At 42.0% G+C, this 20,968-nt stretch overlaps 1 protein-coding gene across 2 annotated transcripts; it reads left to right on the top strand.

Annotated features, from left to right (window-relative positions):
• Window positions 1-4,297: 4,297 nt before the first annotated feature.
• On the top strand, window positions 4,298-19,985 carry CLEC7A (C-type lectin domain containing 7A). 2 transcript variants are annotated; one of them, XM_040978724.1, is made up of 7 exons: window positions 4,298-4,341; window positions 7,977-8,132; window positions 10,912-11,013; window positions 11,989-12,126; window positions 13,853-14,004; window positions 15,593-15,711; window positions 18,853-19,985. In XM_040978724.1, the coding sequence occupies exons 2-7, from the start codon at window positions 8,030-8,032 to the stop codon at window positions 18,983-18,985; spliced, it is 747 nt and encodes a 248-aa protein (XP_040834658.1). In that variant the 5' UTR covers window positions 4,298-4,341; window positions 7,977-8,029; the 3' UTR covers window positions 18,986-19,985. The 2 variants fall into 2 exon arrangements, with proteins under 2 accessions (XP_040834658.1, XP_040834659.1); XM_040978725.1 differs by lacking the exon at window positions 4,298-4,341 and having other exon boundaries at window positions 7,956-8,132.
• The last annotated feature ends 983 nt before the right edge of the window (window positions 19,986-20,968 follow it).

Below are 20,968 nucleotides of genomic sequence, written 5' to 3' on the forward strand. Positions count from 1 at the left end.
TTTCTAGCAGTCTACATATACCCAAATAGATAAATATTCCCATGCTTGATCTTATTCATGCTTCGAGATGTACTAAGTTATTTGAAAGGCAGAGTAACATAGAGTGGGAGAGGCAGAGTTCTTCCACCTACTGGTTCACTGCCTAGACTGCCAGCCTGTTGCCACCTGGGCCAAGGCCTGGAACTCCGTCCAGGTCTCCCACATGGGTGGCAGGGATCCAAGCACGTTGGTCCATCTTCTGCTGCTTTCCCAGGCTCATAGCAGGAGCTGGATCAGGAGTGAAGCAGATAGGACTGGAACCAGGAACCACATGGGCTACTGGTGTTGAAGGTGGCTACTTAACTCCCTGCACCTCAACACCGGCCCCTTTATTATTTAAAACAAGACTGGAACTACAGCTTTGGCCTGCAGTCTCTTTGTGTATGTCCTGTGAGCTAAGACTGGCTTTCACGGTTTTTAGGAGTCATTTTAAAAAAAAAAAAAAATGCAGCAAGCCTTGTCTCTGCAAAACCTGAACTCCCACCCCATTTATAAACAAATTCACTGACTCCTCCTGTCGCTAAGTTATGGCCCTAGAATACTCATAACTTTGGGCTATTCTGTCTTGGCCTCTTTGGTAACACATATGCACATTCCTAACCCTGTGGTTCAATTCTGCCATCGTTGTCTGTTTGCTTATCAGCCTGTTTTCATTTCAACAGATATCCTTGGCTTGAAAAAAAAAATCTGGTTCAACATTTCATCACATCCAACAGGGCACAAAACCCAGCCAGAGCCTTTCCTGGGCCCTGGCTAGAGTGTTGCTAGCTGCAAGACAGAAAGGCATTAGACTGACTCTTATTAGGCGAACTCTTTCAGCTCTGTTCATTCTCCCAGGGGCGAAGGCTGGATCCTCTGGGACACCGGTCCTGGTCTTAGAGCAGCTGGGGGCCCTGAGGTTAAGCTGGAAGCCGGCAGGGCATCATGGGAGCAGTCAGTTCCAGCATCCTGGAATCCGTACCTGGCGTGGGTCTGAGGGCCTGGAACTCCCTCTCCGACAGGTGCTGTGTGTCTTTTGTTCCAGCCCCCTCCTTTGGACTCAGAGTCCCCCTGCTGCTGGCCTGTTGTCCGCTCGCCCCTCTACTGACTGACCTTGGGCCTTTTTCCTTGGTCAGTGACTTGGTCATTTCCTGCTGATCCCACAGTCGGGAGCAGACCTTATGGAACGGCATGGTAAGCCACTGCTTGGAACACCCACATCCCAAATGAGTTTTCTGTTTGTTTGCTCTCACCGATAGCACTGCGTAAGCAGCCAGCCATGTGCTGCCTCCTTTCTTTGGGGTGTCCTTGACCCACCTGAGATAGAGCAAGCCCAGAGGTCATGCAGAGAACCCAGGACCCCTCCTGCTCTGGCTTGGAGCAGGAACCCATGGCTGATTTCAATAGTTCAAGTTTTTAAAATGCAGCAAGTGACATGTAAACCTGTAGTACCTCCTTCACCCTTGTATTTACTCACCAAAACCTCTCAAATCCGCCCCTCCCATGACCCTTCTTGTCCCGCCATGGACATAACCTCAGCCGTGAAGCATCTCATAAACCAGATCACAGATGGGTCACTGGTTTCCTGAGATCAAGTTTTCTTCTACTATTTTTGTTGTTTTGCACATTTTACAAAGGGAATAAAGAGTGAGGAGTTATAACACTGGCACAGCTGGAAAACTCGGAATTCTGGGTGGAAGTGGTATCTTCCTGGCTTGCACCCGGACCCTCAGGAGACCTGAGGGTCTCGGTAATGATTAAATTGGCCCCTGGTTACAGCATATTGAAACTCAGTGGTGCGTGATGTGACCTGGCAAGCAGTCACATGCCTCAGCTCCTCTCCTTCCAGTAAGTGCACAACCGGCAGCTAAGTTATCATTCAGCCCTTCCAGAGCAAAAAAAAAAAAGCTCAGTAGTAACAAATACTTAAGTTCAGTAAAACTTCTTGGGATACCGACAGCATGAATCTTCCTCAGTCAATCCACACACATCACATCTTTTATCCTTGGTAACCTGGTGTCTAAGGTATCTTATACAGATTCATCTTATTTATTCACATCAAATCCCAGATATTAGAAATATCAGAGAAGGTGTGGTGGCTCAGCCAATGGCGATCCCGTTTGGGACACCTGCCCCCTATGCCAGAGTGGGCGCAGCTGGGAGGCTGCAGATGCTGGCTCCCGGGGTCCCATCAGTCACCTGGGAGATCCAGGTGGAGTTTTTGGTGCCTGAATTTGGTATGGCCTTACCCCAGCAGATACAAGCATTTTGGAAGTAAGTCAACAGATAGAAGATGTTTCTCTGGCCCCTATTCCTCTCTCTGTCGCTTTGCCTTTCAAACCAATCAATGTCATTCAAAAAGAAAGGTTGTTTTCATGAACAATTTTTCTTAAATCTTATGCCTGTCAATCATATTTAAGTGTCTCATGTTTTGGAAATGATGTAGGTCTCTATAGAATTTTTGAAGCTGATTTTAAAAAGAGATCTATTGATTTTTATTGGAAAGGCGGAGTTATAGAGAGGGAAATCTTCCATTTGCTGGTTCATTCCCCACATGGTTGCACCGGCTGGAGCTGAGCTGATCTGAAGCCAGGAGCAGTAGCTTTTTTCTGGGTCTCCTTCACAAGTGCAGGAGCCCAAGGTCTTAGCCCATCCTCTGCTGCTTTCTCAGGCCATCAGCAGAGAGCCGGATTGGAAGTGGAGCAGCTGGGACACGAACCAGTGCGCATGTGGGTTGCAGGCACCAGGGATGGCGGCTCACCCACCGCTCCACCCCTCTCCTTACTACATGCCTTTTGAAAGGATGATTAGATTCTTCAGTAACCTGGACACCAAAGGGATACTTTCAGACATGCTGATTTCTCCTAGTTAATCTAACTTACTTTGACAAAAATGTATATTAGGAATGTTTTCCTCATTTGAAAATCTATTTGTTCATCTGTAACAACTTGTTAGAAAATGTTTTCCTTAACGTAATTAGTAAACAGTAATGAATCTACACACTGCCTGTTCTCATGGTGCTTTCAATCTGGTAGGAATAAGAACATAGATACATTTAACATAATTATATATTTGGTTATGTTTATTCAATACAGTGAAACACTATTCTAGGCAATAGGAATTAATATTAAGCAAGTTACTTCCCTCTGGAAATCTATATTACATGGCAGAAATTTAAAAGCAAATTAAAATATATGACAATTATGAAAGGAATCCATTACAGAAAGCTGACTTTTCATCATCACATCACAATTCCTTAGGGATGAAGAAGCAGAGATGCCTTGAGGTGTCATTGTGGCACAGAAGGTTGGAAGCTTCTACACCTGCATCCTGTATGTTCAAGTCCCTGCTGCTCCACTTCTAGCACAGCTCCCTGTTAATAAGTCTGGAAAAGCAGCAGACAATGACCCAAGTGCTTGGGCCCTGAACTCACATGGGAGACTCGGATGAGACTCCTGCTTCCTGACTTCAATCTATCATTTGAAGAAACATCAGATAGTTGATATCTCTCTCTCTCTCTCCTTTGTAAATAAATCTTTTTCAAAAGAATATATGGGCCTTTAAGCAGAATGAACTTGGCATTGTTCTCATGCGTCAGATCCAGCCTGTAAAAGTTCTTCACCTTCACTTTCCAGTGAACATACACTTTCTCTAACTTGCCTTGACATTCCTAAAACATGGCAGCAGAGGGCACCATCACCTCATTCATTGCTGCCTGACTGTGCGGACTCATTTTGATTAACTTATACTAGTCTCACTCTACGGGAATCTATTTGCATTTTTTTGTTTTCTTATACTCCACTTATTCAACCTACAAGGATCCAAAAGAAACTTAGCATCTAGCATCCTTGTACTAGCTAGGAAGCAAGCACGGAAACCTGTGTACTCAGCAGGTCAGTGGCAGGGTTAAGAGCCACAAGGACACTCTGTGTTTACTGGATAGAATGTGGATTCAGACAGTTCTACCAGTGACCCGAATTTCCTGCTTTCTTATGCAACTCAATTCGCATGTCTTGAACTACTTCCTTTCTTAAAAAAAAAAAATGAATAGAATGTGCCAGGTAAATAGCTTCCAAACATTTTTTCTTTGCCTTTGCTCATTTTCTAAATAAATGAAATTGTATATATAATTGCCAGGTATGAAATAAGCAGCATGAGAGACGCCCTAGCTGAAGCAGTGCTGGAACCATCCAGAGGCTCCTCTCACTTGTTCTGCCTCGCATGCTCCGTGGATTTCTGCTAAAGACGGTGCTCCGTTAAAGGATACGGGAACAAAACACGGGTGACCAGAAAAGGAAACGAAAGCAAAGCTGGTGAAAAAAGGTGGGTAAAAGGAGGGCTATACAATAAGTACTCTAACGCAAACATCTACGTTCGGCGATTGCAAAAAGCTCATGGAAGAATGGTAAGTTTGTGTGTGTGTGGCGGGGTGGTTTTTGTTTTTGTTTTTGCTTTTTGCTGCAAACTTTTTTTGAAATGCATGCATAAGTCCTTCATAATGCATATTTTCCATGTATTTTTTAAATGTTTATTAATTTTTATTACAATGATTTATGGAGAGGAGAGACAGAAAGATCTTCCATCTCCTAGTTCACCCCCCAAGTGGCCGCAATGGGTGGAATCTGAGCCAAACCAAAGCCAGGAGCCAGGAGCTTCTTCTGGGTCTGTCATATGGGTACAGGGTCCCAAGGCTTTAGGCTGTCCTTGACTGCTTTCCCAGGCCACAAACAAGGAGCTGGAAGGGAAGTGGAGCAGCCGGGGCATGAACTGGGGCCCATATGTGGCATATCAAAAGCACAGAGAACGTTCTTGATCGTGAGGCGGCATGGGCTGGTGCTTAAATCCTTTTTATCCCATTCTCATTTTCCTCACTTGAAGATTCTGAGAAGTGCTGTCATTTTGCTGTTTTAACATAAGAAGTTTTCATTCCTTTTCTGGCTACATTCCAGTAGCATCTCCTGTTAGGGGAGTCTCTCCTGAGTTTTCTTTTTTTGTATTCATCTCTAGAATGAGGCATTTCTGCTTTAGCTGTGTTTCAGTGGCATCTTCTATTAGGCTCTCTCACACGTTCCCCTTTTTCATCTTCCTCATCTGTAGTAATAAGGAATTTCTTTTTTAGCCACATTGTGACGGCCTTTCCTGTTAGAGGGATCTCTCATGGGTTCCCTTTCTCTTTCTTTCTCATTTGTACTATGAGACATTTCCTTTCTAGCCACATTTTGGTGATGTTTTGTCTTAGACGAATCTCTTGCAAGTTCCCCTCTGAAATGATAATAACTTCAATTAAAGCTCATGCGATCCAAAAACTAACATGAATATCTTCTATGCTTGGGGTCTTTTCACCATTTTTCTGGGCACAATCCTTAAATGCAGTTTCTAATTTCCCTTCATTGGGGAAACAAGGGTTATATTCACAAATAACCTCTAAACAAGAGCACAATTGCTGCCTAGTTACCTTTATTCCAGTTTTCACTAAAAAGTTCTGCACAAGAGAGATAAAAGGTTACACTTTGCACTGATTCTGGTCCATTATTCCCACTTACCTCTTTCTGCTTTCAAGTTCCTGTTTACAGGCGTCACTTGTTTGCTGTCCAGCAGCAACAGACTTGGTGCACGGAGCTGATCATCATACACATGGACTACTGACTGATGGTCAGTAACCCAAGTTTATTAACAGAACCAGGTTTTTAAAGACTGTGGGTCACATAGGATAAGGGAAGAGGACTTGAGGAATTTACATATCAACAGCAAGAGAAAGTTGACTTGAGACTGTGGGAGTCCCCTTAGCCTTCCTGGAAGTACCTTTCTGTTTTATAAACTAGACCTACAGATCCAATCAACTATCCTACACCAAGCCCCAAAATATCTTGCTATTCTTCTCTGTTCTTACCCTGAAAATTTTCCTATTTCATGTGTTAACAATGGATCTGATCATACATTTTTAAGTTATTCTTTTTTAAAAAAAATAATTATTTATTTATTTAAATGTTAGAGTTACAGAGAGAGCAAGGTCTTCACTTGCTGGTTCACTCCCCAGGAGGCTACAACGGCCAGTGCTAAGCCAGGCCAAAGCCAGGAACCAGGAACTTCCCCCTGGTCTCTCGTGTGGGTGGCAGGGGCCTAAGCACTTAGATCATCCTCCACTGCTTTTCTCAGGCCAGGGAGCTAGATCAGCCAAGACTTGAGCCTGTGCCCAAATGGGATGCTAACCTACAGATAGTGGTGTATCCCACATGCCACAGCACTACCCCCAACTTCTCCGTTCTATTCTGAGAGTTTTCCTATGGATTAAGTTCTTGCTTTTCAAGTTAAGAGGGAACCCAGAGCAGAAGGCTACACGTAGGCATAGCCAAAAGAAAGAAAATCTAACCCACAGAGCCAAAGAGGCCAGAACACACTTGGGCATAAGTATGCTAGGGGTTTCTTAAATATGGACATCTGGAATTACAACTTCATGTTGACCTGACTCATTGCCTCTCCAATCCACAGGTGTCTGGCCAGCATTTTTTTTTCTTCTACCTAACCCCAAAACTTTCTCCCAGTCCTTATTCTCACAGAGGCGCCCCAGCAAGCAGGCACCCCAGAACACTATTGCTTGTTCCAATATTTTAATTAACTCCTTGATCTGCACAAAGGATTGTTTTCTTATAAAAATCCCTTTCTTTGAATGGCAGAGTGAGAGAGAGAAGAGGGAAGGACACAGAGAGATCTTCCAGATCTTCCATCTCCCTAATAGCCAGGCCTGGACCAAGCAGAAGCCAGGAGCCAGGAACTCCATCCAGGTCTCCCACATGGGTATCAGCGACCCAAGTACTCTTCAATGCTTTTCTCATGCACATTATCAGGAACTCGTATTGGAAGCTGAGCAGTTAGAACTCCAACCTGTTGCTCTGACATGGATGTCTGTGCCACAAACAGCCCATTGTGCCACCATGCCAGCAGCCCCAGGGACTAAGTTTTAAAAGTCTTACTTTCTCTATCTGAAAACAGGAATAAAGCCTGATGCAGTAGCCTAATGGCTAAAGTTCTTGCCTTGCATGCACTGGAATGCCGTATGGTAGCTGGTTCGTGTCCCAATTGCTCCACTTCCCATCCAGCTCCCTGCTTGTGGCTTGGGAAAGCAGTCTAAGATGGTCTGAGGCCTTGGGACCCTGCACCCATATGGGAGACCTGGAGGAGGCTCTAGGGTCCTGGCTTTAAATCGGTTCAGCTCCAGCCCTTATGGCCACTTTGGGAGTGAATCAATGGATGGAAGATCTTCCTCTCTGTTTCTCCTCCTCTCTATGTATCTGACTTTCCAATAAAAATAAAATAAATCTTTTTTAAAAAGCAGGAATAATAATAACTCCCCCATGGTCTTTGTTGGAGAATTGGGATTGGATGTGAAACATACGTAAAGGGCAGGAGCTGGCTCATGGCAGCTGTTCAACAAGTAATGACTCGTTTGTTTTATAAACCCTCTCTACATTGTTTCAGCCATATGGTTCCTTGTGGAACCTTCCAAATAGTGAACCACAGACTGCCAGTGAGCTTTTCACAGTTCTCATGTTCTCCTCCCAGTAAGAAAGCTGAGCATTCTATAAATGTTTGGGGAATGAATAAGCACGTGGATAAAGGCATGAATTAAGAGTTCTGACAAAGTGATGGTAAGCTCAAGCTAAAAAATACTGTCACAGGCCACATTAACTCATGACATCAAATTCTGTTCAGAGATCAGTAAAGGCACGCTGTATGCCCACTTCCTGTGCATAATCTGAATTTTAAGTTAGGCATTTTGCAGCCTCCTGATTTCCTTGAAACAGGATCTCAAGGTAAAAATGGGAAATTGCCACAGCACGGTTTTCATTTCCTGCTTTTGTGTGTCTGTCTGGTTGGCTACTTGGCTTGATAGACCTCAGTAAACTATCCCACATGATTTGACTTTTACATCCTCATTTGTCCGTGGGCATTCGGCTTAGGAGAAGGAAGAGAGCTCTCCAATGCTGCAACCACAGAGGGACTCTGCAGGATAATGGAGTGCCATTCCAGCTTAGAAAATGTGGATGAAGATGGATACACTCAGTTAAACTTCCACTCTCGGGTCACCAAGAGAACACATGTGTTACCACAGAAAGGTATTTCTTGTTTTCTTTCTGCCTTCAGCACTCTCATTCCCAGTGGAAAAAACTGTAGATATGATGTGCATGATTTTCTTATTTTAAAATTTTTTAGAAGTCACTGAAGATAATGATTTGTACTATGCCTTTATTTAATGAAGCTATTGGTTGATTATTATGAATTATTAATATTTTAATGATGTATGATGGCAGAAAATATAATTTCTCTATTCTATGGAAGTAATCATTTCATCTCAGAAGAGTTGGCACTAAGTGTGAAGGAATTTCAACAGGGACAACTTGTTGCTTGCTTGCTGGAAAGAACTACATCATGGAGTGGAGGTCGAGCAAATTTAGACACATGTGTATGAACAATATCAGGAGATAAGAAAGAGAAGAATGATGAGGGTGAGCATTGGACCTAGTGTTTTAAGACAGTGAAATGCCCACATCTCATATCAAAGTGCGTGACTTGAGATCTCTGCTCTGCTGCCAATCCTAGCAGCTTACTCATGGGTACACCATGAGCAGCAGGTGTGACTCAGGTCCCCATCACCACATTGAAGTCCCAGATTAACTTCCAAGAGCACAGCTTCAGCCTGGCCAACCTCTGGCTATTGATGCATTTTCAGCAGATGGGAAATTTTTCTGTCTCTCTGATTCTACAATAACCAATGAGTGAAAAACGACTTTTAAAACAAAAAAAAATAGTAAATTGCTAATCTAATCTTCTTATATAGAGCAAAGAGAAGCCAGGAGCACTCGTGTCTTTTGAAAACTTTTTAAAATTTAAACATGTTTTTTGAAAGGCAGAGAGAGACAAGGATAGAAAGGACTTGTCCACCTGCCAGTTGACTTTCCAAATGCCTACAATAGTCAGGGTTGGTCCAGGCAAAAGCCAGGAGCAGAGGATGCAAACAAGTCCCTCTCATGGTTGCAGGAATCAAAGCACAGGAGCCATCACCTGCTTCTTCCTACTGTGCACAAATGTAGGAAGCTGGAACTGATGGCAGAGCCAGGACTGGAAGTGAGACTCTGATACAAATGTGACTGTGCCAAGATGCATTATTTTTAAAGATTTATTGATTTTTATCAGAAAGGCAGATTTGCAGAGAAAAGAAGAGACAGAGGCAAAGATCTTCCATCCATTGGTTTACTCCCAAAATGACCACAACCGCCAGAGCTGAGTCGAGCTGAAGGCAGGAACCAGGAACCTCCCGCAGGTCTCCCACATGGGAGCAGAGTCCCAAGGCTTTGGGCCATCCTCTACTGCCTTCCCAGGCCAAAAGCGGGAAGCCGAATGGGAAGTGGAACAAGTGGGACACGAACCAGCGGTCATATGAGATCTTTGTACTTGAAGGAGGAGGATTAACCAATTTAGCCATCGTGCTAGATCCCAGCCCCTGCAACCAAAGCTGCATCTTGACCACCAAGCCAAACATTCACCCCAGTGATGGGGTTTAGAATTCTGAATCTGACATTCGTTTTATGGTAGGAGATTGATTTGAAGTGTTCTTTTTAAATCCAAGGCAGTTCATAGTATTCTGGTGAAAGAAAATATATGTCTCCAATGAAAAGCCTTCGTTAGCTGGATGTAAGATTTGAAATGCAAACAGACATCCAGAGATCTCTTTCTGAATGATTTCGCCTTTTCTATGAGTCTCCCATTGGAAAGATCCATGAAATACCCCTCTTACTTATTCTCACTGAGAGGCAGGCAGGTGTCCTTGGTGTGGTGAGAGTAATAGAAAATCGGTTTCCTGTTGTTTTCCAGGGGAAAATTATTCATAGGTCTTGACATCAGAATGTGTTTTCTTCTGCTTTCTTGTAGTTCACATTACACAATTGTTTTCCTCGTACCACCACTTAAGCAATCCTTTTCTTGGGCAACACATTGGGGTTTCCAGATAGAATAAGTGGTTGAGGGAGATAATATCCAGGTATGTGTATGATAGTGGGTGGCCTGTAATGTGTTGGTCATCTCTAAGCAGGATGCTTTTATGTGTCAGCCCATTTAATTCCCACAAGAATTGGAAATAGTAGTATCCTAAGGTCACAAAGAAAAATTAAAAACAAAAATAGAAAGTAACTTAACCAAGGTCAGGCATCAAATAAATCAAAGGGGAAGGTTATCCTTAGTTTTTCTGTGTTATTTATTTGATTTATTTGAAAGTCGTGAGTTAAAGGGAGAGAAGGGGAGAAACAGAGATGGTCCATCAGCTGGTGCAATGGCCAGTGCTAAGCCAGGCCCAAAACAGGATCCAGAAACTTCCTTCAGGCTTCCCACGTTGATGCAGGGGTCCAAACATTTGGACCATCTTCTGTTACTTTCCCAGGCTTGTTAGCAGAAAGCTGAATTGGAAGTAGAACTGCTGGGACTTGAACCAATGCCTATATGGAATGCTGGCACCACAGGAGCAATGAACTTACCTGCTACACCACAGTGCAAGCCCCCCCAGTCAATGCTATTTCTCAAACTTTGAGATGTTTCCTCCAAAAATGAAGGGAAATATCAGAGAACTTAGGAGGATCAGTACTTAGAGACTATTGCGTAGACTTGAGACCAGGAGTGTAGAGCTGCTCCAGCAATGCAGAAGTTACAGCATCAGTAACTGAAGAAGGCACATCCTCACAGAGATGGGAACCACCAGCTAATTCTGAGTGGCGAAACTACCTAGGCACCAGTGTGGATGGTGCACTTTAGAATTTACCAGCTTGTAACAACAATGGAATTAAAGTTCTCCACGATCCTTCGTCTTCTTTCTGCCTTCAGTTTCTGCTCTCTCTCATTCCTCAGGAACCCAGCGAACTGCGTCCCCTTCTTGGCGTCTCATTGCTGTGATTTTGGGAGTCCTGTGTTTGGTGATACTGGTGATAGCAGTGGTCCTGGGTGCTCTGAGTGAGTACTGGTTGGATAGGTTAACTACAGACATTTTATAGCCATTTTATATGTATCAGGCAATCTTTTTAGGTTTTGGCTAGTGTAATCTGACTTAATCTGTATATCAACCCTATTCAGTGTTATTAAGTCTCATTTACATATAAGGGACATATAAGAGTAGGAGATTTCTTTCCTTTTCCAGGGTCTTAAGTTAGGTAGTAGAATTATAATTAGATATTCAGCTGATCTATCTAGAAAAACACATACTTTTAACTACAGGGCGGATGTTATTAAAGAGCTGGTTTTAAAGCTGTGGAATTTGAAGGTTGGATTGATGGAGGGAAATTCAATGAAGTGGAAAAGGAAATTCAACATGATTCCATCTTACTGATGGCATAATTTTGTTAAAGGGCCTTTGATGAATCTCATGACGTTTGGAAATTGTTTTACATATAATCTTTCATGCAGACATCTTTGAATGTACTAAAAACTTCTGTGATGAATAAATGCAGTTACTTAGATTTTACATCTCTCAATAGTAATAAAGACTTAATGTGTCTTGAGAATGTTTTTTATTTAGCTAATTGTTTATTGAGTACTTTTGATACTGTAGGTACGATGGCAGGCTCTCGAAGAGCAGCTGTTGTTTTTAAAGAATAGAAAAGAATTCAAATTATTTCAAATCTATCATAATGCCAATTGATTCTGTCACTTGCCTCCTACTTCATTTTTCATTCTTTTTTTTTTTCTCTACCTAACTCATTTTTCTCTTTTTAACTGCAATTCTTTTTTGGAAATTATTTTTTCATCTATTTCATCGCTGATTATCTATTACCATTTATTATCTCACCTCCCCAGCAATAATATATCACCAGTTTATGCAGGATTGAGTCCTATTCTAGCCCAAAAGCACATGGGTTTGGGGATTTTAATTTGCAAACATAGCATGTTAAACTTAAATTTTGCCACTATTATTGTTGTTGGTGTATGAAGCTTTTCAGAGATCCAATTCAGGCAGCCAGCCATTGGAGAATGACAACTTCCCATCAAGAAATAAAGAGAACCACAATCAACCCACAAGGTCATCTTTAGAAGAGAAAGTGGCTCCTACCAAGGCTCTCAAAACCACAGGCAAGGGCACAAATAAAGACCTGATTAGTTCCTTGACTCAGGAGGGTTGAATTCTTGGTGCTAAGAAATGGGATGTGACAACGAAGAGGCTATGCTTAGATTCAAGGACTAGATATCCAAGGAAGGACCTTTATCAGTAATAAAAACAATGTGCCCCTGGGAACTTTTTTTTTAAAAAGTGATATTGTTAATATTCTGTGAACATGAGAGAGCAGTTTAAAGTTGGATTTTCCCCCCAAATCAGTAGCTGCTTTTTTGTTGCAGATTATACAGCTAGACATAAAGGAGGTAAAAGTGTTCCTTTCTTTAACAAAGGAGGGATATTTTTAAGTTATATAATTAGAATAGGAAATAAAACATTGTAAAATAAGAACGGTAGAGAAAAAGGAAAGAAGAATAAATATTGCAGAGATTTAAAAACCTAAGTTAAAAAACATACAAAGGAGATAGAACTAATGCGTATGCTCTTAAAAATTGTGGTGAAATTTTTCTTTTAACCGTACAGTTTCATCACATGTATGCTTTTATTTCTTATTTTCATTTTAGAAACAACCTAACATTAATTTATTTGAAGGGCAGAGAATTAGAGATGCAGAGGTCTTTCATCTGCCGATTCACTTTCCAAATGTCCACAGCAGCCAGGGCTGAAAAAGACCAAAGCCAAGAGCCAGGAACTCACTGCTGGTTTCCCATGTGAGTACTCTGAAGGTGCATATTAGCAGGAATCTGCAATTGGAAGCAGGACCGGGACTTGAACCCAGTCCCTCTAACACAGGATTCCAAAACTGTGCCCTAACTGCTGAGCTGACATGCCCGCTCCTCTCACAATTCAGACACAGTTGACTTGACCTGAATTTCATCATAATTGACTACAGCTTAATCTTTCCATTTCATTTTCCACCTCTGAACCTACAGTGCCTATTTTTATCGCCTAGTTAAGTACTTGAAGTACTCTATAATGTGAATAATTGCCCTCAAACTTTTCTAATTTGGAAAGGCATATTTTTGAAATGAATTGCACAGTAGAATATATGGTAAGTAATAGGAAATTATGTTGTACCCCAACGATTGGCTGTGGGTAGGTTTATTTTAGCAAGTTATATGGAGAGAGTCCTAGGCTGAATTTGAAGGAATAGAACACAGGTCAAGAGGAAAGATAGGTCACTTCCTCACCTGTTTATAATTAATTAGTTGTTAAGTTTTAACTGGATAAAGGAATTTGAATGTATTATCTCCTGTAAAATGACGTAGATTGTCTTAGCCCTCTAATTTAACTTGGAAATGATATCTATTAATGGTAACTCACTGATTGCTTATTAAATGCCCTTAAGATGAATGGTGCAGGGTGGGCATTGTGACACAGTGAGTTAAGCAGACTCTTGCAACACAGACATCCCATGTAGGCATCACCTTGATTTCCAGCTTCTCTATTTCCAATACAGTTCCCTGCTAGCACGCCCAACAGCCTGGGCCCCTGCACCCATGTGGGAGCCCAGATGAAGATTCAGGAATATAGCTTCCACCTGGCCCAGTACTGGCCACTATTGCAACCATTTGGAGAGTGAACTAGTGGATGGAATATAGATATCTGTGTGTGTGTGTGTGTGTGTCCCCCTCTCTCACTCTGCCTCTCAAATAAGAATAAATAATAAATAACCTTTTTTTAAAAGGAGTGGTGCTTACACTTAATACTATGAAATTGATAGCACCTATTGTCTGTTTCTAGGGTTTTTTCCCAGTTCTTGTCCCCCTAACTGGATCATGCATGAGAGAAGCTGTTATTTATTCAGCACGTCACTAGATTCCTGGAATGAAAGTAGAATTCGATGCTCTCAGCTGGACTCTAATCTCCTGAAGATAGACAGCTCAAAAGAACTGGTAAGTGTAGACCTCTGCTCTAACCACCTGTGGTCTATATTAATCAGGAAAATCAAGGGCAAGTTCAAGTAAGGGTAATTTTCCCTAAGAGAAAGTCATTTTCAATTTCTCTGTCATCACAATAATAGAATGTAACAATGCATTAGGTATTTTTATCTTTAATTATTTTTTTCAATAACAATGTTTCACCTTAAAACAAATACATTTCCAGTACACCTCATCTCTGCAATACAATAATAAAACCATCACTCATTTTAATAAATTTACGGTTTCCATTTTTTAATTTAGTGAAATATAGTAGAAAACTCTACCTTTCTTCATCGTGATTGTCAAGAAAAGATAGAACCTGGACCCTGTGTTGTGGCACAGAGGGTTAAGCTCTGGCCTGGGACTCACATCCCACCGAGGCATACCTCTGCATCCCACATAACATCCTGAATCTGCTGGGGCAGCTAGCAGATGATGAACCAGATACTTTGGATCCCTGCCATCCACTAGGGAGATCGGACAGAGTTCTTGGCTCTTAGCCTTGGCGTGGTGCAGCCCTGGCTGTTGTTGGTGTTTGGGAAGTGAACCAGTAAATGAAAGATATCTTCTCTCTGTGTCACTCTTCCTTTCAAATAATTAATTAAATCTAAGAAAAATTTAAATGGAAACAATGATAATTTAGAAATCACATACTCTTTGTAAAATACCAGGCAAGCCAAAGAGATTTTAAAAGCTTCCTCACTATTGCAGGGGCTCATAATTCCTTCAGAAGAAAGATACAGTTCAGCTGTTAAAAATGAAATATCTGGTTTTAGAAACAAATAACAGGGGGGATTAGAAAGATCTTTACAGATATAAGCAGTTTTACAGAAAAATCGAATTTTCTATTTACGATGAACAAAAAACAGAACACAGATAAACCATGACAAGGAATACAGTCAGGAAGCAATTTACTCAAAACATCAAAACGAATCTATAGCTTCCACTTCCACATCCACTTTCACTGCACTCTACCTTCTGTTTCTGTAATTCTTGTCCAATTTCACATTAGTGGACATATGGCAAAGAAAGATCGTGACACTTTTAGGCCAGCCTGTAAGTGACAATAAATTGTCCTCTACCGGTCAAGAATTCAAATTCTTTCATTGGACCTCAGATTGATTTTCATCAATTGGATAATGGATCTAAATTATTTCAAAATCACTCTCCAAGTCTAAGAAATGTATCTTGACAAAGATAGTATCAAATTATATTTCCACCTTGGGGAGCCAGTAGTGGCTGTCACCCATGGAAATCACCTCGAGAATTTGTCATCTGCACATCTTGTCTGGCTTGTTGGAAGAATGCACTGACACTGGGATTCTTTATTGGAAATTAAATGATAATTACTTCCAAGAGGTACAATTCACCTTATAAGACTTTCAGGAAAGAGCCCCTCTCTCTGTGGTTGTCAACTTACATGCGTCTTCTTCACCAAAATGATTTAATCACTTACAGCTTTCAAAATGGCTACAGCAAGGCTATCACCTGTCATCTCTTTTCTCCAGCTCCCTACCTCTCTGTCTGATGTGTTCTTGTAATCGATTCTGTTCCTCTGCAGCAATTCATAAACGGAGAAGTGTCTTCCCAAGCTGCCCACTCATTCTGGATAGGGCTTTCTCGTTCCCGAAGTGAGGAACCATGGCTCTGGGAGGATGGATCGATGTTCTCTCCTCACCTGTAAGTATCTTGGAAATGCCATCTTTTCCCTTAGAGAGATAGAAGAACTTCATTCCTGTAAGAGCCTGGTTTGGCAACTGTGTGTGGGAGAGAAAGAGAGAAAGAAAAGGACACAGTGGTGGGGATGAGAGAAGAGGTTGGAGGAGGAAAGAGCTGCAAGGCTACCTCGTGCCATCAGTAAAGGCGTTCCGTTAATTACAGTGTGCCACATGGCATTGGCTTAAAATTGTCCACTCAAGTATCAGTAGCTATCTCTTATACACCACCATGACAGACCATGGACTTGGAAGTCAAACCTCAGGTTGAGTTCATCATTAGCCCACTCACTGACTGTGTGACATTGATAAGTCACTTTACTTCTCTGAATCCCACTTTCCTTATCCATCAATGAAAGAAGAATGAAAGGAGACCCCATCTCTCAGGATTGTGAGAAAAGGGGAGTGAAACAAAATCACTCAGTACAGGGCCTTGTGCAGAGTTCATCTGTGAAGTACACTATTATCAAGAAATAACCACATGTTTACTAAGATTATTTTAAATGTATCTCACATCTTTCCCATTGTGTATTAAAGTTTTCCTTATAATTGCCACATATTTTCTTTTTAAATCAGCAGAATACTAAAGTGGATCTTCCTTTTAAGTTCTCATCATTCAAATTTCTATTGGACCTTAACTTCTCACAGTGGATGCTTAATTCAAGAACTTTAACTTTTTCTTTGTTCTCAGATATGTGCAGTTAAGGCTGTGATTCTAAAATATTTCCATGGCCATTCGGGTCAGAATACTTTCCAATGTGCATTGTTCTTTGACCAATGAGTTATGTGGGAGTGTGTTTCTGAATTTACAAACATACGTGCATGTTTAGCTTTCCTTTTGTCTACCTGCATTGTGATCAGAGAAATAGCCCATGTGATGACATCTTGTGTGTGTGGGTGTGCAGAGCTAGATTAATTGAGCACACTACAAGGAAGTGACAGGGAAGAAAGACAGGAAGGGGCTGGCTACCACTACAACATGAACTGTAATCTGACAGGTAGAAACAGCCACTTAGTAAAGGCAACTGTTGCCATATGCTTGCAAAAGAACTCTGTTGAAATGTAACTGGTTTCCAAGCACCCAACCAGCACCTGTGAGAACCAGAAAGGGGGGAGGCATAACTGGTAGGGGGAATGTGGAGGGCCCCCCTGCTGGAACACCACTCCTACTGGAGAGTGTGAGTTGGGATGAGGCACACCAGGCCGGGGAGGACTACAACACCTGTGGGCCTCATGTGAGCTAGATCAGGGAAAAGAGCCTGGGCTGACTAGTCCTACTGGTGCAAACATAACTCAGAGTAAGTAGGGTTGGTAGGGCTTTGCCGCAGCATCAGCTGGCAAATACTAGCACTGGGAGCTAATTCTGTCAAGTTAAACTGCAGAACCACCTTTAGAGTGCCTTATCCAGGAGTGGGCGTAGGCCCAGTAGGGAAATAGTGGACACCTCCCTCTTGGATTACCGCTCCCACTGGATAGCATGAAAACCAGGATTGGGGCAGGCATAGCTAGACAGAACAGCACCCACTAGCATGTGTTTGGGTTGGGTAGTGGGGCTGGTTGGGTTGAATTAGGCTCCAATGCCCATTGACATGTATGAGAGCTAGATCAGATGTGGGACGGACTAGACCAGTCAGCTGTACATACTAGCAAGCATAGGAACCAGAGCAGGGGGTGGGCCTGGTAAGGGTTTTGGGGAGTCACCCCAACTAGGCTGCAGCTCCCACTGGTTTACATGGCCAAGTATGCAGTTGCAGTACCCATTGTTTGCGTAGAGAGGAAGATCTTCCATCCGATGATTCACTCCCCAAGTGAGCGCAACAGCCGGTGCTGAGCCGATCCAAAGCCAGGAGCCAGGATACTCTTCTAGGTTTCCCACATGGGTGCAGGGTCCCAAGGTTTGGGCTATCCTCGAGTGCTTTCTCAGGCCACAAGCAGGGAGCTGGATGGGAAGTGGAGCCGCCAGGATTAGAACCGGCGCCCATCTGGGATCCTGGCGCGTTCAAGGCGAGGACTTTAGTTGCTAGGCCACGGTGCCCCGGGCCCATTTTTCCACATTTTAATACCACAAAAACAGTAGGCATTTTACATGCAATGGTCTTTCGTATTCCTTATAGATTTGGATTACATTTGAGCTCTGTCAAGAATTTTCATTTGTTTCTGTCAAAGAAAGAACGGTATCACAGACCTGAGACTCCTTTCAGTTACTCCATTGAGATAGAAAACATTGATATTGTGGATTAAGACAGAAGAACTACACAGGTGCCAGGTTGTGCTCCAATTGGCCATTTTTCTCTCCTGTCACTTTCATCTGATAACAAGATTGAGACCGGCCTGTTTCTATGTTCCTTTCTGTTCTACAATTTTATTTTTTTATTTGCTGGCACACTAAAAAGAACTTTACTTTCCAACTTTTGCAGTGCGAACTAGTGAATTATCCATCTTGAATGAATTTCATTGCATGCTATTAGAGTAAATGGTACAAGGCTACAAGAGTAGAAGGCTAGCTCTATTGGGGGGGTCATGATAAACAGTCAATGTTCATTTAGATTCATTCATGTGCTGATGGCTTTTATTGTTTATCTTTTCTCTTATTCACTTATTTTAAAGGCAGAAAAACAGAAGGAAATTGAGATAGATAGATAGATAGATAGATAGATAGATAGATAGATAGATAGATAGATAGATAGATGATAGATAGAGTCTTCCAATTTCTGATTTATTCTCCAAGTGACTACAACAGAAAGATCTGGCCTAGACTACAACCAAGAGCCTGGGCCGGCATCCTGGTCTCGCACACGAGTGGTAGGGCCCAAGTAGGTTGACCATCTTCTATTGCCTTCGCAGGTGCCTGCATTAGTGAGCTGGATCCCAAGCAGAGCATCCAGGGCTCAAACCAGCTCTGCATTACGGGGTGCTGAAGTCTCCAGCAGCAGCTTAGCTGTACCAGAACGCTGCTCCTTCTCAAGCCTTACATTTCAAGCCATTTTCCTTCAGTTTAAAGAAACTACCAGATTCAGCCTTGAATCCTTATTAGTTTATTTCAGCATCAGGTCAACAGAACTCCTTATGCGCATTCCAAATAACTGACTGTCTCTTATTTTAACAGGTTTGAAGTTAGAAGCTCAGCTACGCAGGAAAGCTCATCTCACAATTGTGCCTGGATTCACATGTCAGTCGTGTATGATCAGCTCTGCACCGTGCCCGCTTACAGTATCTGTGAGAAGAAGCTGTCGCTGTAGAGAGGGTGGCAGAGGGAGGTGGGCGAGACAGGAAGGAGGGCAGAGAACAGCACAGAACAGAGCGCTATCAATGGCCAAAATAGATGCTGACATTTCATTTGGCTTTGACCTGGTACTCACCTGGATGTCCTTGGTGTTTCAAAGGAGACTTCATCTCCAGTTCTCGGACTTGGTTTTCATCCTCAGAAAGTGTCATCCAATGCACCCCTGTGTTCCCATGATTTTTTTTCTTCATTTCCAGTAGTATAGAGCAGACATGGGTAAAAGGCAGAATATACTCCTCAGCGATGCAATGAAGGAATCTAAAAGAAGGAAAACCACAGCCTCACTCCAGTTGGAGTCTCTTGTTATGTTCATCACCATCAGCATCAACAAAGCGGAAATACCTACTTTGTCTCAATTAAATAACCCAGAGAATGTGCCAGTCCTGTCTCTGACTAGCAGAATCCTGTGCTGTGAAACTGTAGGGAAATTGTTTTAAAATACTATTTACTCATCAAAAACTAAGCATAAAAATGCATAATGATTTGGCAGAAGTATTGCTATTTGGAGAGGCAACACATGTTTTGCTGTTGTTTTTATGATATACTGTTTTGTCATTTTTACCCACTCCCCAGTCTTCATAAAAATATATTATTGGAATAGAACTACATTTCCTCACATGATGGTTTGATAAAAATCATCAGATAAAGTATTTCCCACTAGCGCGTCCAATGAGAATCTCTGTAATGTCAGGGGGACTCATGTACCCTTATGTTTGTTTACCGTATGAACAGAAACTGTGCTAAGTCTGTAAAATGATTTACTTTAAAATAGTTAATTTCACAGTCTGTGAATTTCAGCTCAATAAAATGTTCTCATCAAAACCTTTTGACTTTAAATCACAGGCTTTTGTGTGGCCATCACTGTCACAATGTCCTCTGTCCACCAAAGTGATGATAAATTTGGTTCTGGGGTGAGGGCGTGCGTTGTCGGTCATTCTGAACGGAGGCCTATATTTGGATTCAGAAGACTTTTTTAATCTAAGAGAAAGGGTTGACATATTCACAGTTTATTTTTGTCCTCTCCTAAAGATTTTTTTTTTATTTATTCATTTGAAAAGCACAGTGACAGGGTAATGAAACATGCATAAAATCAGAACATTTACTTCCTATTAGATCTCTTATAGACTGACTATTCCAACACAAGCTACAGTTTCCTGTTCCCAGTATGCTTGATTTAATCCAACTGTCATCCAGAATCTAGAAAACCTTTGATTGAATAATGTGATTCTATTGTGCTGGGCCAGGAAGGGTTTTTGGACATTACCTGAAACAAATTCCTCACTGTCTTCTGGTTTGTGAAATGTAAGCATGCATTGCTCATCGACTACCCAAAGCCACGTGTGTGTGCTGATCAACACCTCTCTGCCGTTTTCACGTGTCCCTTTCTGGATTCTGCTGCTGTGTGATTGTAAATTAATATAACTGCTGTCACTAACAATGTGAAAATTCTTTAAAAAATTAAAAATAGAACTACCATCTGAGCCAGTAATTCTACTGCTAAGCATGGTTGTGTATCCCAAGGAAATAAAACCAGCCTGCTTAAGACCTAACTGTACTTCCTGTTCATTATAGTACCAGTCATGGTAGCCAAGCCATAGAATCATCCTGAGGACCCAGCAACAGAAGCACTGGTAAAAAGATGTAATATATAGTGACAATGTTTGGCCATTAAAAAGGAAGAAATCCTATCACTTGTGGCAACTTGAATGAACTGGGAGGACAATGTTGAGTATGTGCAGAAAGAAAGCCAAGTGCAGAAGGAAACTGCAGGGTCTCACTCACTCAAAAAGGCGAATCTTCTAGAAGGTGAGAGAAAACTAGAGGCCGGAGTATCTGGGAGCACAGGAGGGATGGGGAGACAATTATCCAACAAAGCAGTTAGACAGAAAGCATGCATTCTGGTTCCCTATTGTTGTAAGCAGCTGACTGACGCGAACAA

The sequence above is a fragment of the Ochotona curzoniae genome, unplaced genomic scaffold, assembly GCF_017591425.1.
Source record: "Ochotona curzoniae isolate NIBS_2020 unplaced genomic scaffold, NIBS_Ocur_1.0 contig_2927, whole genome shotgun sequence".
NCBI lineage: Eukaryota > Metazoa > Chordata > Mammalia > Lagomorpha > Ochotonidae > Ochotona > Ochotona curzoniae.

Excerpts from the sequence above, each read along its gene's own strand:
- CLEC7A (XM_040978724.1), top strand. The coding sequence starts at position 8,030 with ATGGAGTGCCATTCCAGCTTAGAAAATGTGGATGAAGATGGATACACT. Across the intron at positions 11,014-11,988 it reads AGTGGTCCTGGGTGCTCTGA|CTTTTCAGAGATCCAATTCA; the intron begins GTGAGTACTGGT and ends TGGTGTATGAAG. Across the intron at positions 15,712-18,852 it reads TCGATGTTCTCTCCTCACCT|GTTTGAAGTTAGAAGCTCAG; the intron begins GTAAGTATCTTG and ends TTATTTTAACAG.